Below are 15,435 nucleotides of genomic sequence, written 5' to 3'. Positions count from 1 at the left end.
AGATTCATAATTGCCAAAACTTGGAGGTAGCCAAGAAGTCCTTCAGTGGGTGAATGGATGAACATACTGCGGTACATTCAGACAACAGAACAGCATTCAGCATTAAAAAGAAATGAGCGATCAAGCCATGAAAAGACACGGAGGAGCCTTAAACGCCTGCTGCTGAAGAGCCTGCCTACTGTACGATTCCAACTATATGACATTCTGGAAAAGCAAAACCGTGGGGAACAGTAAAAAGATCAGTGGTTGCCAGGGGTGAGAGGTAGGGAAAGATGAATGAGCAGAGCACAAAGGAGTTGTAAGGCCGTGAATATGCTGTGTATTCATGGTGGATGCATGTCATTACAAGCTTTACCCAAACCATAGAATGTACGACACCCAGCGTGAACCCCAATGTAAGCCATGGCTCTGGGTGATAGGCATGGGTCAATGGAGCTTTATCAATTGTAACCAGAGTACCCTCTGGGGGAGGGGAGGGGAGGGTGATAGTCTGGGAGGCTGTGGCGGGTCGTGCAGGAGGGGATGTATGGGAATTCTCTGTACTTTGTGCTTCATTTTGCTGTGACCCTGTTCTGTGCTCACTCACTCAGGTCCAACTCTTTGTGACCCCATGGACTACAGCCCACCAGGCTCCTCTGTCTATGGGATTCTGCAGGCAAGAATACTAGAGTGGGTAGCTGTTCCCTTCTCCAGGGGATCCTCCTGACCCAGGGAACGAACCAGGGTTTCCTGCACTGCAGGCAGATTCTTTACCAGCTGAGCTACCAGGAACCTGCAAGTGCTCAAAACAGGGAAAAAAAAAAAAAAAACACATAAAAACCACAAAAGAATGTAGAGCAGCCCATGTGGTTAGGCCCCAGCCTCCTCAGGTCTTTATTACTTCTCTGAATTGACCAGGCCGCTCATTCTGCTCTTGCACTGGGCACCAGCTGGTAGGGGCAGGCCAGGCGCCCATGGGGAAGGTGGGCGTTATGTGGTGGGGGCGCCCCAGCCCGGTGCCTCTGTGCGCCTGGGGAGGGGGGAGCCTCAGACCCTGCTGGGCTTCTTGGGGTCCTTGCTTTTGGCCGGCATGAAGGCGTACAGCTCCTCGATGAGCATCTCCATCCGGGCGGTGACCTCTGTCACCGTGTCGATGACCAGCTTCTGCTGCAGCTTCAGCTTGTTGTTCTCCCACAGCGCCTTGTTCTCCTCCTGGAAGAGCCTGTGTTCCTCGCGCAGCGCATGCAGGGCCCGGTTCTCCTCCTGCAGGAGCCGGTTCTCATCGCGGAGGACCTGCAGGCTCTGGTTCTCCTCCCGCAGGGCCTGCAGCGCCTGGTTCATCTCCCGCAGCAGCTCCAGGGACTGGCTGCCGTCGGGGAGGCCCGGGCCCCCCTTGCCCACCTCCTCCCCGGGCTGCGCGGACAGGGTGCTCACCATCTCCCGCAGGGCCCGGAGGGTCTTGGAGTCGTCCGGCGGGGCCGGGAGGCCCTTGGGCTCCTCGAAGGGGGAGGGGAGACCGGGGCCCGGGTCCGGCAGCAGCCCGTGGGGCTCCTCGTGGGGCGAGGAGATGGGCTTGATCTCCTCGGTCGAGGCGGCCTTCTCGTCGGGCTGGGCCCAGTAGGCCTTCCTCTGCTCCAGCAGCTGCTGCAGGGCCCGGTTCTCCTCGCGGAGGAGCTGCAGGGTGCTGTTCTCCCGGCCGCGGTGCGCCTGCAGCGCCGTCTCCTTCTTCATCGCCTCCAGGGACGAGGCGTTGTCTTTGTGCAGCAGCGGCGAAGAGGCCCGGCTGTCATCGCGGCCCAGCGCGGCCTGGTGCTCCTCCCAGAAGACCTGCAGGATCTTGTTCTCCTTGCGGAGCATGCGGTTCTCCTCGCGCAGCGCCCTGTTCTCCTCGCGCAGAGTCTTGTTCTCCTGCAGCAGGCACTCCTTGGCCAGCCTCTTGTGGTGCAGCTTGTGGTGGAAGGACGAGGACGGGGAGAAGTAGGGCGACTGCAGCCGGCAGTTCTCGCTGACCCAGCGCCCGTCCTGGAAGACGAACATCTCGTCGCTGAGCTGCACCCGCGGCGGGTTGTAATCCAGCTCCAGGTCCGCCTGCGACGTGGGGCGCTCCATGGGGTCCAGGGGCACCGACGAGAAGCGGTTGAGTGGGTAGGAGTGCTGGCTGACCACCCGACGGCTCAGCCTGGGCAGGGCGGCCTGCCGGGCACAGCGAGGGGTGGGGTACAAGTTGTGGAGCCTCAGGAAGGGCTCGGCTGTGCCCCTCTGCAGGAAAGAACAGGGAAGCCCAGGGTTAGCAAAGAGAGGCTGACTGCACCCGAGGCCGTCTGGCCACGTAAGAGGCCCGAGACCCCACAAGAAACCCCATCTGGGAGTCTGGACCAGCCACCGAGGGTGCTGTTGCACTTGGCCCCGTTATTCGCGGAGGCTCTATTCTATGGTGGTGGTTTAGTCGCTCAGTCGCTGACTCTTGTGACCCCGTGGACTACAGCCTGCCAGGCTCTTCTGTCCATGGGACTCTGCAGGCAAGAATACTGGAGTGGGTTGCCATTCCCTTCTCCAGCTTCTATTCTATAATGTCCCAGCAAATACAGAATTAGCTAATACTGAACCAGGACTCAGGGGAGACACACAGCGTTAGGTCCTGCCAACCTCCAGCGGGCCACATTTTCCTCAACTGATCAATAGGGAACTTTTTCTTCTGTTGAAAGACACCTTATTTAAAATGCATTTTGATTCATTAACCTTGAACTTGGGGCCAACAGCACTGTAACTCACGCGGGAAGGAAGCTTACCTAACACAGGTGTTTTCTCCATAAGGGATACCACTGCCTTCTCGTGCTAAACTACCACACAATTGCACTCATCTCACATGCTAGTAAAGTAATGCTCAAAATTCTCCAAGCCAGGCTTCAGCAATACGTGAACCGTGAACTTCCTGATGTTCAAGCTGGTTTTAGAAAAGGCAGAAGAACCAGAGATCAAATTGCCAACATCCGCTGGATCATGGAAAAAGCAAGAGAGTCCCAGAAAAACATCTGTTTCTGCTTTATTGACTATGCCAAAGCCTTTGACTGTGTGGATCACAATAAACTGTGGAAAATTCTGAAAGAGATGGGAATACCAGACCACCTGACCTGCCTCTTGAGAAATTTGTATGCAGGTCCAGAAGCAACAGTTAGAACTGGACATGGAACAACAGACTGGTTCCAAATAGGAAAAGGAGTACGTCAAAGCTGTATATTGTCACCCTGCTTATTTAATTTATATGCAGAGTACATCATGAGAAACGCTGGACTGGAAGAAACACAAGCTGGAATCAAGATTGCCGGGAGAAATATCAATAACCTCAGATATGCAGATGACACCACCCTATGGCAGAAAGTGAAGAGGAACTAAAAAGCCTCTTGATGAAAGTGAAAGTGGAGAGTGAAAAAGTTGGCTTAAAGCTCAACATTCAGAAAACGAAGGTCATGGCATCAGGTCCTATCACTTCATGGGAAATAGGGAAACAGTGGAAACAGTGTCAGACTTTATTTTTTTGGGCTCCACAATCACTGCAGATGGTGACTGCAGCCATGAAATTAAAAGACACTTGAAGGAAAGTTTTGTCCAACCTAGATAGCATATTCAAAAGCAGAGACACGACTTTGCCAACAAAGGTTCGTCTAGTCAAGGCTATGGTTTTTCCTGTGGTCATGTATGTATGTGAGAGTTGGACTGTGAAGAAGGCTGAGCACCAAAGAATTGATGCTTTTGAACTGTGGTGTTGGAGAAGACTCTTGAGAGTCCCTTGGACTGCAAGGAGATCCAACCAGTCCATTCTGAAGGAGATCAGCCCTGGGATTTCTTTGGAAGGAATGATACTAAAGCTGAAACTCCAGTACTTCGGCCACCTCATGCGAAGAGTTGACTTATTGGAAAAGACCCTGATGCTGGGAGGGATTGGGGGCAGGAGGAGAAGGGGACGACAGAGGATGAGACGGCTGGATGGCACCACTGACTCGATGGATGTGAGTCTGGGTGAACTCGGGGAGTTGGTGATGGACAGGGAGGCCTGGTGTGCTGCGATTCATGGGGTCGCAAAGAGTCGGACACGACTGAGCGACTGAACTGAACTGAACTGAAGACAGCACTTCAGCAGTATGCTTGAGGGCCATTTTAGAAAGTGAGATCACCAACAAAGAGTACAAGAGTGTGAAAACAGTGACACGAAACAAACTGTGGAAAGGACACTGTTTTATAGTCAGAGCTGAAACAAGAAGGCGCCTAAACTGGAAACGTGTGCATCAGGTAACTCAAATCATTCACCCTTCTGTGAGTGTCCATAGTAAACCACAAAGTGCCACAAGTGTTGATTTGGAGGTTGCAAACTAATTTCAATGAAAAAAATTTAGGCAGATTCACAAACATGGAATCTGTGAATAAGAAGAATCAACAATATAGCATGGAGGTTTTAAAGGCATTAGTGTTGGGAGTCAACCACCTCTGAGTCCTGACCCGGTTATCTGATCAGTTACAAGAATATGGACAAGTTCTGTGAGTTACCATGCTTTCAAACTGGAGCAACTGCACCCACTGCCTTGCTGCAAAGAAATACTTCAGAATTAAGAGATAATATATGAAAGCACTAAGCTGGGGCTCTCACACACTTCTGTCATCCTACAAGAAGAATAAACATCATCCTCCTGCTACCCCAGGTGGACCCACAACTGGCATCACCCTAACAGTCACTCAAATTATCCAAGACGGCAGTGCCGTTGCTAAGTCCCACCTTCTCCCTGGCCCTATTCGGGCTCATCCTTCACTCTTCCCTACCCCTGAGTTTGTCCTGATAGCAGCTCCTTAAATACCGACACACACAGTGCTAGGCTCAAAACAGAGTCCTGCTGATAATTTTGGAAAGGAGAGGCACCGCCACAGTCGTGTCACTAACCACGGGAGCTGAACGTGTGGTAGTGAAGACATCAAAGGAGGCCAAGGGATTCCTAAGGGGGAATTCATGAGGGTGGCCGTGCACCTCGAAACCACCCCATAAAAAGAGGATCAGAGTCACAGAGCTTACCTCCGACCAGGAGCGGTCGCACCTTTCAATACAGAGTCATCTCAGTGTGTTTTAAATGCAGATTTTGGAGCCTCTGCTTACCAGACTGATTCCATCTGGTTTTCTAACCAGCTCCCTTGGGCAATTCTGGCTTCCAGTGGTCAGAACTGCTCTGAGGGTTGCAGTGTAAATCACTCAGTTGAGGCCAACTCTTTGCAACCCCATAGACTGTAGCCCACCAGGCTCCTCTGTCCATGGAATTCTCTGAGGGTTACACCAGGGCTAAACTAGGCCCAGAGGTCAAGACAGGGATCACACAGATGCTTATCCTAGTTCTCTTGCTGATAGCATGAAACTAGAGAACTCGTTCACCTTCTCTGAGACCCAGATTTTCACTAGTGCAAAAGAGAGTCAGACTCTGTGATCTTAAAAGCACCTTCCAACACTGAAAGTCAGCAAATGGTACCTGTAAAATGGAAATAATACCATGTGCCCTGCTTAGTTCACAGCACTGTTACGAGGACTGAAAAGAGATAATGAATGCAAAAGTGTTTTTAAAACTGCCAGGTGCCATAGAAATGTAAGGTATTGTTATCGAGAAAAGGAGATTTCACTAATGGGGGAATTCTGAGATGATTCATAAAGTAATGAACAGGGATGCCTCCTGGAGAAGAGGTAACAATTGCAGCAATGAATTTAAATAAAAATAAGATCACGGGAGCTGCTTCTAAATACACCAAAAGCATTTCATCCAAGTACATTGCAATGCTCTCCAAATATTAATTTCTCATTTCTTAGGTTATTTTCACAATTTTACAGATAGATAAGATAGAAAACAAGTCAGGTTATTTGCATTGTATATATTGATATATATATATATATAAGTATATAGAGAGATATATAATTTGTACAGTGTATAAAGTTGGTTAGAATTCTTTAAGACCTAAAGAGCTAGATAAATAGAAGGCACAGTTCTATGCTATTAACTTTGCAATAAGCACATGTCATTAACTTTGTAAGGATGTGCTTAATCTTCCAGAGAGCAAGGGTGCAGGGACATTCTATGATCAGCACATTATTTACTTTAATAAATCCAGCTTCAGTAGTTTTCATCTTTCTCAACTGGAGAAGCACCCTGGCTCTTGGGGCTGAACCTGTGATCTGCATGAATCCCACTGTGAAGAGCCCAGACCATTTCTTGTAAATTGAAGGTGCCTTGATCCCAGAGTGAATAAGGAGTCAGAGGTCATCTTCATCCTCAAAGGGTGAGGCAATAGAGGGCTCCATCTCAGCAGTAACATCCTGCTCTCGAGGATGTTATTATGGAAAATGTAGTTTTAGTCAATGATTTATAGTTCCATCATGAGAAAGAAAGGGAAGTTTTGTGCTAGACCCTGGGCTGAGTGATCCATCCACTGAATTCCTTTAATCCTCACAACACTGATTTAATAAGGTGTTACTATTATTCCCGTTTTACAGATGGATAGACTGAAACTCAGAGAAGTTAAATAACCAGCACAAGTTCCACTTACTCAGTCACAAATCCAGTTCTGGCTCCCTGAACTTATTTATGTGAAGCACACATATGGGAAATCTCCATGAATTTAGCAAAGGACTTTCAGTACTTGGGGACTTTTTATTATGGAAAATTTCAAATGTACACAAAAAGAGAGAGGATAGTCTAGTACATCTCCATGTATCCATCGCCCAGCTTCAGCAGTTATCAACTCAAGGCCACACTTGTTTCATCTGTAACATCATCCAATTTCAGAACCATTCTTCTGCCACTGGGTTATTTCAAAGCATAGACATGGTATTGTTTTATCCATAAATAAGTCAATGTGCATTTTTTAAACAAAACCAAATACCATTATCTTCCCTTTAAAATTTAACAGTGATCCCTTAATGTCAACAAATACTGATTCAAATTTTCCCAACTGTCTCATTTCTTTTTTACAATTGACTTTTATCAGAAAGACACTTTTTTGATCCAACTGAACAACCAAAGAGAAATCACTGGTGCTTTTTACCTATTTACAGTATCCTTTATGGCCTTAAAATTATCCACTTAGTCAGCTGCCTGCATTTTATATCCACATCCTGAACTGGATAGCTGAGGGATTTCCAACTATCCCCTCAACATAAAGGCACTAAGTAGAAAGCTTAACACAGGGGTGGCAGATCCCTAGTAGTGGACAGTCTGGGTATTTGGGCCCTTGTCCTTATGCACGCCATTTGCGTGGCCTCAGTCACATCCTCTCACGCTCTGACCTTGGTCTTCACTTCTGTGTGATGGAAAGGTCAGTGGCATTATCTCTAAACACCCTCTTGTCTAACTTTCTCTGGTGCAAGGGATTTAAGTTTGTAAACTGGCATTGCCGTGACCCCAGCAGTCCTCTTTTATCAACCTGGCTTACATTGAGTCCCCTTCCTTACGTGACCAACACTTCCCAAGCAGACCCTGTACTGTCTGTTTCATGCCTGGTAACCTAATCCAGAAAACACTGATGGACTAATAGTTCTTCTTTACCTTCTTAACCAAGAGAACAAACCCTCCTCTTATAACTAAGTCTTTCTATTCTTCCTCTTCTCCCACAGAGGACCCAGAAGGTGGCCAAGTCTAGCATCGTTTCATGGCCTAGTTTCTTAGATAAAACACTTATTTTAAAAATGTGATAGTCATGCATTTATTTTAATGGGTATTAGGAAAATATACCTATTTTTATCAAACCCACAATCCTATGGATAGGATTAGGATGAGCCAAAATAGAGCAACTCCTCTTCTCTTTCTGAAAATGAGAGGATGTAAAGAAAAACAACAAATATACAGGCATTTCAGATATACCAAGAATCATGCTTAAACTCTGGGAAGATGCTGAACCAAGACAATTCCCATATTTCCCTGATTCCAATCAGACCTAACTGGACCTAGGCCGCAAAGGAAAGCTGTTTCTTGGCCTGGTGCAAACTCCTCACCCTAATCAATTCCTACTTTAAACATTCTTGCACCAAATCTTCCTCCACATTTATGTCATTGAATCAACTAACACTAATTGGGCATTTGTTCTCAGACCTGCCCTCAGGGAACTTCCAGTCAATTTGAAAATCAATGCATTAGCACCAACTATTTCTTGGTGTAAAACCTTTAATTCTGATAGGAAAGTACGGGGCACAGAGGACTCGACGTCATGAAACTAAAGAGAGTCTCGGCTCTGTGCTGTAAGTTCATGGCCTTTACAAAAGCACTTGACTTCTCTGCCTCAGTTTCCGTATCTAGAAAATGTGGGCGCTAGCGTGATTCAGAGACACCCTCTATGTTTGTGCAAGCTGTACAATGTCCAACTCTAGAGGATGCCAGTCACAACTGGTGTTGCAGTGCAGAACCTGTGCAACCATCCACAGCCATTTGACTAACATCTGCCCTGTTTGTTTCAGAGGTTTTGTTGAGCTCAAAAATAAAAGGAGAATATGTGACATCTTCTTTGTTTATAGGGAGATTCAGACATGCAAGAATGGTGACTGTGCATTCAGAAGAGAAGATGCTTAGCATTTCCTTCAGTTGTATAGAACAAGGTAAAGGAAGTAACACGGAATGACTACCATGTGATGATATGCTAACTGATTTCCATATTTATACGTAACATCTTACTGAAAAGAGCTACCATGGGTCTACTGAAGCTCACACAGCCAGCAAAGATTTATAACCAGGATATCTGACTCCAAACTGCATGCTCACTCTAGCTCCTCACAACGCTCCGATATTTTATTCTGCACGTGTTATGTTTTCATTACTTTGCAGTGGCTTTCATACGTCCTGTCCCATCTTCTCCCCAGATGAATAAACTGTCATTCTCTTAGCACAGTCACCTGCCCCTTACTCTTTTGACATCCCTAGTTTTGGAAATCAGAGCAACACGTTTCACAGACAGTGGCGGTATAATGAGTCCTTGCCAATGCACTCATCAACCAAAGCTCACTGAAGGGTGAGGAGGAGTTATTAGGTTGACTACACAACACTGTCGGAGAAGGCAGTGGCACCCCACTCCAGTACTCTCGCCTGGAAACTCCCATGGACGGAGGAGCCTGGTGGGCTGCAGTCCATGGGGTCGCAAGAGTCGGACACGACTTCACTTTCACTTTCATGCATTGGAGAAGGAAATGGCAACCCACTCCGGTGTTCTTGCCTGGAGAATCCCAGGGACAGGGAAGCCTGGTGGGCTGCCATCCATGAAGCGACTTAGCAGCAGCACACAGCACTGTTACATCATACTATTTTGGGCCCTCCAAAGTGGTGATCTCGTTCGCCTTAATATTTTTAGTCTATTTGGTAAAGCCATATCCACATTTCAATTCACATTTTAAATTGCAGAGCAGTTGCATCACAGGGCTTCCACCCACACCCACCTACATAGCCCTTAAAAGAAGCTGCCCTCTGTGCACAAGCTTGCTGGTTGTCCATGTCACCATCTTGAACCTATAATCCAATGAGGGTAGAGGCCTCAAATTCCCAATAGCTTTGGGTTTAAAAGTCCCACTTTGGCTGCTCCTGTGAAAGTCATTTAGCTTCTCTGAAAGTCACCTCAGTGTAGCTGCTCTGTCTACTGCCAGGGGTTACTGTGAGAGGCCAAGAAAGTGGTTACTAAGGTGTCATCAAGACCAAACAGAGGGCCAGTTCTCCTGGTAAAGCTTAACCATTCCTGGCCTAAAACACTAGAGCAAATCCTAACCGTCTTTCTTTATGAAAGAACTTGACAAAAAGTGAGCGTCTGCAAGCTCTCAAGATACTTGAGGTACCAAATCCCAGACCCCCTTAGCTGACGTCTGAAGCCAGCTCCTCAGTAGGTCTCCTCAACCAGTGGTATCACAGGCTTGGTTTCATGGGCCAAACTAATCTGCCCTTGGGGTCACTGAGCCCTAAACCAGAGGTCTGGGCCAATTAAAAGCCCCTGGAACACCCCTCAAAGTTCTCCTCAACCTCGGAGGTGGGGTCTCCAGCAGCATGACCCAAACCCCCAGCACAGCCTGGCCCGGTTTCCAAGAAAGAAAAGACAGTTTCTTCCTTGACATGTAGGACATGCCCTCGTAGGTGGGAGAGGAGAAGCAGGGGGCTTCTTCATGGAAGAACGGGATACAGGAAGGAAGCAGAAGGGGAGACGAGTGGCCGTGGGGCTCATCACACCTTCCATCAGGTCGCCTTTGTTAGGAAGGTGACCCACAGACGCTGCCCTCCGGAGCAAAGTGCTCCCGGCTGTGACCTAAGGAAGGTGCATCAGTGCTAAGGATGCAGGAAGGGCCCTGGGTACCGAGAGCTCCCGCTCAGATGCCTGAATCCCGCCTGTGGTTGAGCTCCATCCTTAGCATCAGGCCTGGGCTTCCCTGGTGGCTCAGACGGTAAAGAATCTGCCGCAATGCAGGAGACCCGGGTTCCATCCCTGAGTCGGGAAGATCCCCTGGAGAAGGGAATGGCAACCCACTCCAGTAGTCTTGCCCGGACAATCCCATAGACAGAGGAGCCTGGTGTGCTAAGGTCCATGGGGTTGCTGCTGCTGCAGCTGCTACTAAGTCGCTTCAGTCGTGTCCGACTCTGTGCGACCCCATAGACGGGCAGCCCACCAGGCTCCTCTGTCCCTGGGATTCTCCAGGCAAGAACACTGGAGTGGATTGCCATTTCCTTCTCCAATGCACGAAAGTGAAAAGTGAAAGTGAAGTCACTGAGTCGTGTCCGACTCTTAGCAACCCCATGGACTGCAGCCTACCAGGCTCCTCTGTCCATGGGATTTTCCAGGCAAGAGTATTGGAGTGGGGTGCCATTGCCTTCTCCGAAGGTCCATGGGGTTGCCGAGTAGCAAACATGACTGAGCGACTAACACTTTCATTTTTCACTCTTTATCCTTCTCCCCAGCATCCCTTTTTAAAATACATGTGGTCCTAGAAGGAAAATGTATGAAATCACCAACTACATGCTCCGGTCAGATCACCAGCCTCGTGTGTGGCAAATGGAGACCACATAGGAGGGATGGCGGCTGGAAATGGGGGTAGGGCTAAGGGCAGAGGGGAGGTGATGAGACCAAAGCGTATTTCTGAACCTAAGGGGTGTCTAAGGAACAGGACCTTCGGGGATGGAGCTTTCGAGGTTGCTGGCCTCCCATCTGAAGAGTTGGGAACAGAACTGGACACTACTCGCCAGTTTAGTTGCCAAGCACTGAGATTCTCTGCACTTACAGAGAAGTATGGTCACCACAGACCAGAAGAGATGTCCGAATGCCCTCAGCATACTCCAAGTCTGTTGACCAGGTTTTTTTTAAAGCCCTGCTTTTGCCAGCATTACTGAGGGTTATGGTCAGAGAACATTCAGCCCTCTGGGGTTATGTTTCAAGCCTGGGGAAGCTGAGACCCAGAATATGCTGGAAGGAAAGGCAGCTGCTGCTGCTGCTGCTGCTAAGTTGCTTCAGTCGTGTCCGACTCTGTGTGACCCCATAGACGGCAGCCCACCAGGCTCCCCCGTCCCTGGGATTCTCCAAATCTGCCACTAATTTTCAGATCAGGTGACAAGGCTGAGTATCATGATCATATGCTTAAATCAACTCCACTCCTGAGTGCCATGAGAAAGTCAATGTTGGTTTTAATAAATGCTAACAGATAAGAGGATAATTCGCAGGTCAGTGTAATTGATTTTGATAGAATCCTAACACTAACAGCAAAGAGGCTAAAGATGTCCTCTCTCGTCATACGTGGTGGTTTTAGCTAATTGTTTAACACAGAATCTTCTGAATCTTCCTCCTAACACTTTTTCAAACTGGCAGAGCTACAGGCATTGTCAGCCATAGATTCCATAGCTTCTTAAGAACAAACCCAAACAAAGGGGATTGAGAAACTGCGACAGGGAGGGACAAGGAGGGGCCCTGGAGGGGCGATAGGACCCCATTCTGACCTGGGGAGGAGCCTTCACTAACAATCTCGCAGGAAACAGTGCCTTCGAGATTCACAGAGAGCGCTCACAGGGAAAACGGGAATGCTGGGGAGAACTGAACCGTTATGTACAAAAGGAACCGAGGGGCAAGGGAGGTGGGGGGCAGCATGCAGAGAACTTGGGAAGGAAGTAACTTGGGAAGGCTGGCAAGTTAATGCGCTGGAGAGAAACAGATTAGAAAACACAAATATTTACTGTGAGGAAGGAAAACTGGAAATCAGTAAGACCCGAAAAGACCTAAGGGTGATAACAAACAGAGAATCATAGACATTTGCAATGCAAATGAGAAGCGTTCAGGCAGGGTTGGGAGCTGGTGGGGGGTGGGGAGGGCAGAGGCACTTTCTGGAGACACAGAGCTGCTCCTGCAATTCCTTCTTGAAACAAATGGACTCAGTCTCAGAACCAGAACGAAGCAGAATGTGGCAGATTCGTGCAGGGAGCTCCGGGGCTTGGCAGTTATGATGGGGGGCGGGGAGGCACCCTCTCCTAAAAGCCAGGGAAGAAGCAGGCGGCATGTGCCCAGCTTGTGGCAGAGGACGTGGGCACTGACCTGGCTTCAAGCCTCTAACTCCAGCTCCGCCATTACTAGTGGCCTTGCTGCGGTTCCCAGTTCCCAGTCCTTTACAATCTCTCCCTCGCTCTGCACGGCCCAGGGCCCCATCGTGACCAAACCAGCGCTCGGTCAGTCTCCTTTCCTCCCCGTGTTACTCAGATCAATCCTTCCCCTGCCACCAGCCGTAAGCCTCTCCTTGGGGGAGGTCCAGTCAGCACACTGATCCCTCTCACAGCCTGCTCAGATCATCTAAATGCACTGTTGCCCCTTTACCCCCAGAGAGAAGGAAACGGCAACCCACTCCAGTACTCTTGCCTGGAGAATCCCGTGGACAGAGGAGCCTGGTGGGGCTACAGTCCATGGGGTCGCAAAGAGTCGGACATGACTGAGTGACTGAGCACACTTCCCCCAGAGTGTGCCCAGCGCATCCTGGCAGGGGTCTGGAGCCTGACTCAGGACTTGTGCCCCTCCGGTTGTACCCTTGAGGCTCATCTGCCTGTGTGTGGCACAGGCAGCAGGCTGTCCTCTAATTTCATGCCTCCAAGACCCCACTGGGGAGTCAACCCTCTTCCCACACATCCCTGGACAGATCTTTCAGATCATTACCTCTGCGTTGGATTCCTCCACCCTACATTTCAGCCCCTCTGGCTGCACCGCCATGATCTTCACCAGGGCCTTAGGTGACTCTGGAGAAGGAAGGCTGCCCCCTTTGTGACATAGCAGTAGAAACAATCCAATCAGGAGGACCCCTCCCGGGAAACGGCTGCTTAGCAGGAGGAGAACTGAGAATGTCCAGCCTGTCACCTGTTCGCTGGCCTCCATTCTGACCCCCTCAGGCTCATCCCCCTTACGCTCTGTCTCTGGTACACGGCAGGCCCTAATTTTCCTGGCCCCTCCACAGGACCCCATACCCCTTGGTCCATGCCCGGGTTCATAGGTTCAGTCCTATGCCCTTGATCCCAAGTCCCAGTTCTAATTCTCTCCCCATAAGTCCAGAGTAGCTGCACAACGTGCGTGTGTGCTAAGTCACTTCAGTCGTGTCCGACTCTTTGCAACCCTCTGGACTGTAGCCCGTTAGGCTCCTCTGTCCATGGGATTCTCCAGGCAAGAATACTGGAGTGGGTTGCCATTTCCTCCTCCAGGGGATCTTCCCCACCCAGGGATCGAATCCACGTCTCACGTCTCTCGCATTGGCAGGCGGATTCTTTACCACTAGCGCCCCCTGGTGGTAAAGAAGCTCCAAACGATCTAATTTTGAAAAGACTGTCACAGAAACTTCTAGCGGTCAGGCTGGACGGTCTTATCAGATCACTGAACCCACCTCCTCATTTGACGGGAAACCCAAGACCTCGAGTGACTAAGTGGCCTGCCCCCGGCACACAGCTGGCTGGCAGCTGACCTACAGCTAGAATCTGAGGCCCTGGCTACCGTTGTCCTGCAGTATCTTGCTAGAGCTTGGAAAGAGGAGGGTTATTCCGGCCAAAACTGAGAGGTTACAGCCTTCTGTGTTCATCCCTACCTGAGGTAGAACCACATTGATGGGAATTTCTAGGCTTTCAGATCTGGTATCTCTTTTTCTTGTAAAATTTGGCCTCGAGTGCTGTGGAAAAGAGAACATAGGCAGATTTCTGTTTTCCAGCCCATCGTCTAAGCCTCAGCTGCTCAACTGTGAAACACAGGACTTTCTACTATCCACTTCTCCCCTCCTGTTAATTATGTACGTTAGGAGAATGTGAAGATGGTATCTGATAAGATGCTTCATCAATCTCTGAACAGAAATTAAGACACGTCTTACAGTTGATGACAGAGCCTTCTGAAAGTCTTTAGCTACTGCCTTTTCTCATTACTATTCCTAGCTCAAGGAAAAAGCCATACCAATGTTAGGTGCCAGGTATAGGTCCTGTGCAGAAGCTGGTCACCAAAACACTCAGAACATTCCAGAGGTGACATCACAAAACAATACGGTCTTTCTCAAGGCTCATGGTCTCTCTCTGAGCATCGCAGGTGGGAATGAGGGGTCTGCTGGCCAGGCATCTGGTTGTGTCCACGTGGCCGGTCAGGGTCGGTGTGACACACAATAGCCCAAACACTGGACCCCTGTTTGGTCATCCTGGCTGACATTTGCATCTCCACTGCCAGGCTGGACTGAGACCCCTTTCCTCTCTCCAGAGGCGGCATTTTCTACTTGGATTACTCAAGAAGGAAGAAATCCAAATTGAACTCTTCCCAGACCAAGAGAAAAACAAATGGAGTCTGAGATGTTTTCTGACACCAACCCATTCTTCAATTCTCTGACACCCATTGGAGGTCCTACAATTCAATTCTGACACACCCTACCTGACATTCATGCCGGATCCCCCAAGTTAAAGGGCTCAGTCCCCACAGAACTGCCCCCACCTCAGATGCCAGTCAGGAGTCTTGGGCCACTAATGCATGCATGCTGAGTCACTTCAGTCATGTCTGACTCTGTGTGACCCTATGGACTCTAAGCCTGCCAGGCTCCTCTGTCCTGGGGGAAATCCCAGCTCTTGCCTGAGGCAAGAATATTGGAGTGGGTTGCCATGCCCTCCTCTGGGGATCTTCCCGATTCAGGGATCGAACCCGCATCTCTTCTGTCTCCTGCATTGACAGGTGGGTTCTTTACCACTAGCGCCACCTGGGAAGCCCCTTGGGCTACCAGTCTCTCACTCAGACTCATGCTTAGTTGCTCAGTCGTGTCCGACTCTTTGCCACCCCATGGACTGTAGCCTGCCAGGCACCTGTCCATGGAATTCTCTGCAAGAAACTGGACCACCAGTACTTCAACTAACAGCTGTACCTCAGGGGTTTCCACAACCCAATCCTTAATTTCGATCATTGGCTAGAAAAGCTCAAAGAACTTAGGAAAACACTTTA

The 15,435-nt window shown here is 49.2% G+C and overlaps 1 protein-coding gene across 2 annotated transcripts; it reads right to left on the bottom strand.

The window, feature by feature from the left end:
• Nucleotides 1–1,026: 1,026 nt before the first annotated feature.
• CBY2 (chibby family member 2) lies at nucleotides 1,027–14,490 on the bottom strand. 2 transcript variants are annotated; one of them, XM_014478541.2, is made up of 3 exons: nucleotides 14,416–14,490; nucleotides 14,060–14,140; nucleotides 1,027–2,238 (listed from the first exon to the last, which is right to left on the bottom strand). In XM_014478541.2, exons 1-3 carry the CDS (start codon nucleotides 14,488–14,490, stop codon nucleotides 1,027–1,029), a joined length of 1,368 nt encoding a protein of 455 aa, XP_014334027.2. The 2 variants fall into 2 exon arrangements, with proteins under 2 accessions (XP_014334027.2, XP_014334028.2); XM_014478542.2 differs by lacking the exon at nucleotides 14,060–14,140.
• Nucleotides 14,491–15,435: the final 945 nt, after the last annotated feature.

This window comes from Bos mutus, chromosome 12 (assembly GCF_027580195.1).
Source record: "Bos mutus isolate GX-2022 chromosome 12, NWIPB_WYAK_1.1, whole genome shotgun sequence".
Taxonomy (NCBI): Eukaryota; Metazoa; Chordata; class Mammalia; order Artiodactyla; family Bovidae; genus Bos; species Bos mutus.
This window is presented reverse-complemented; position numbering and strand designations above follow the sequence as displayed.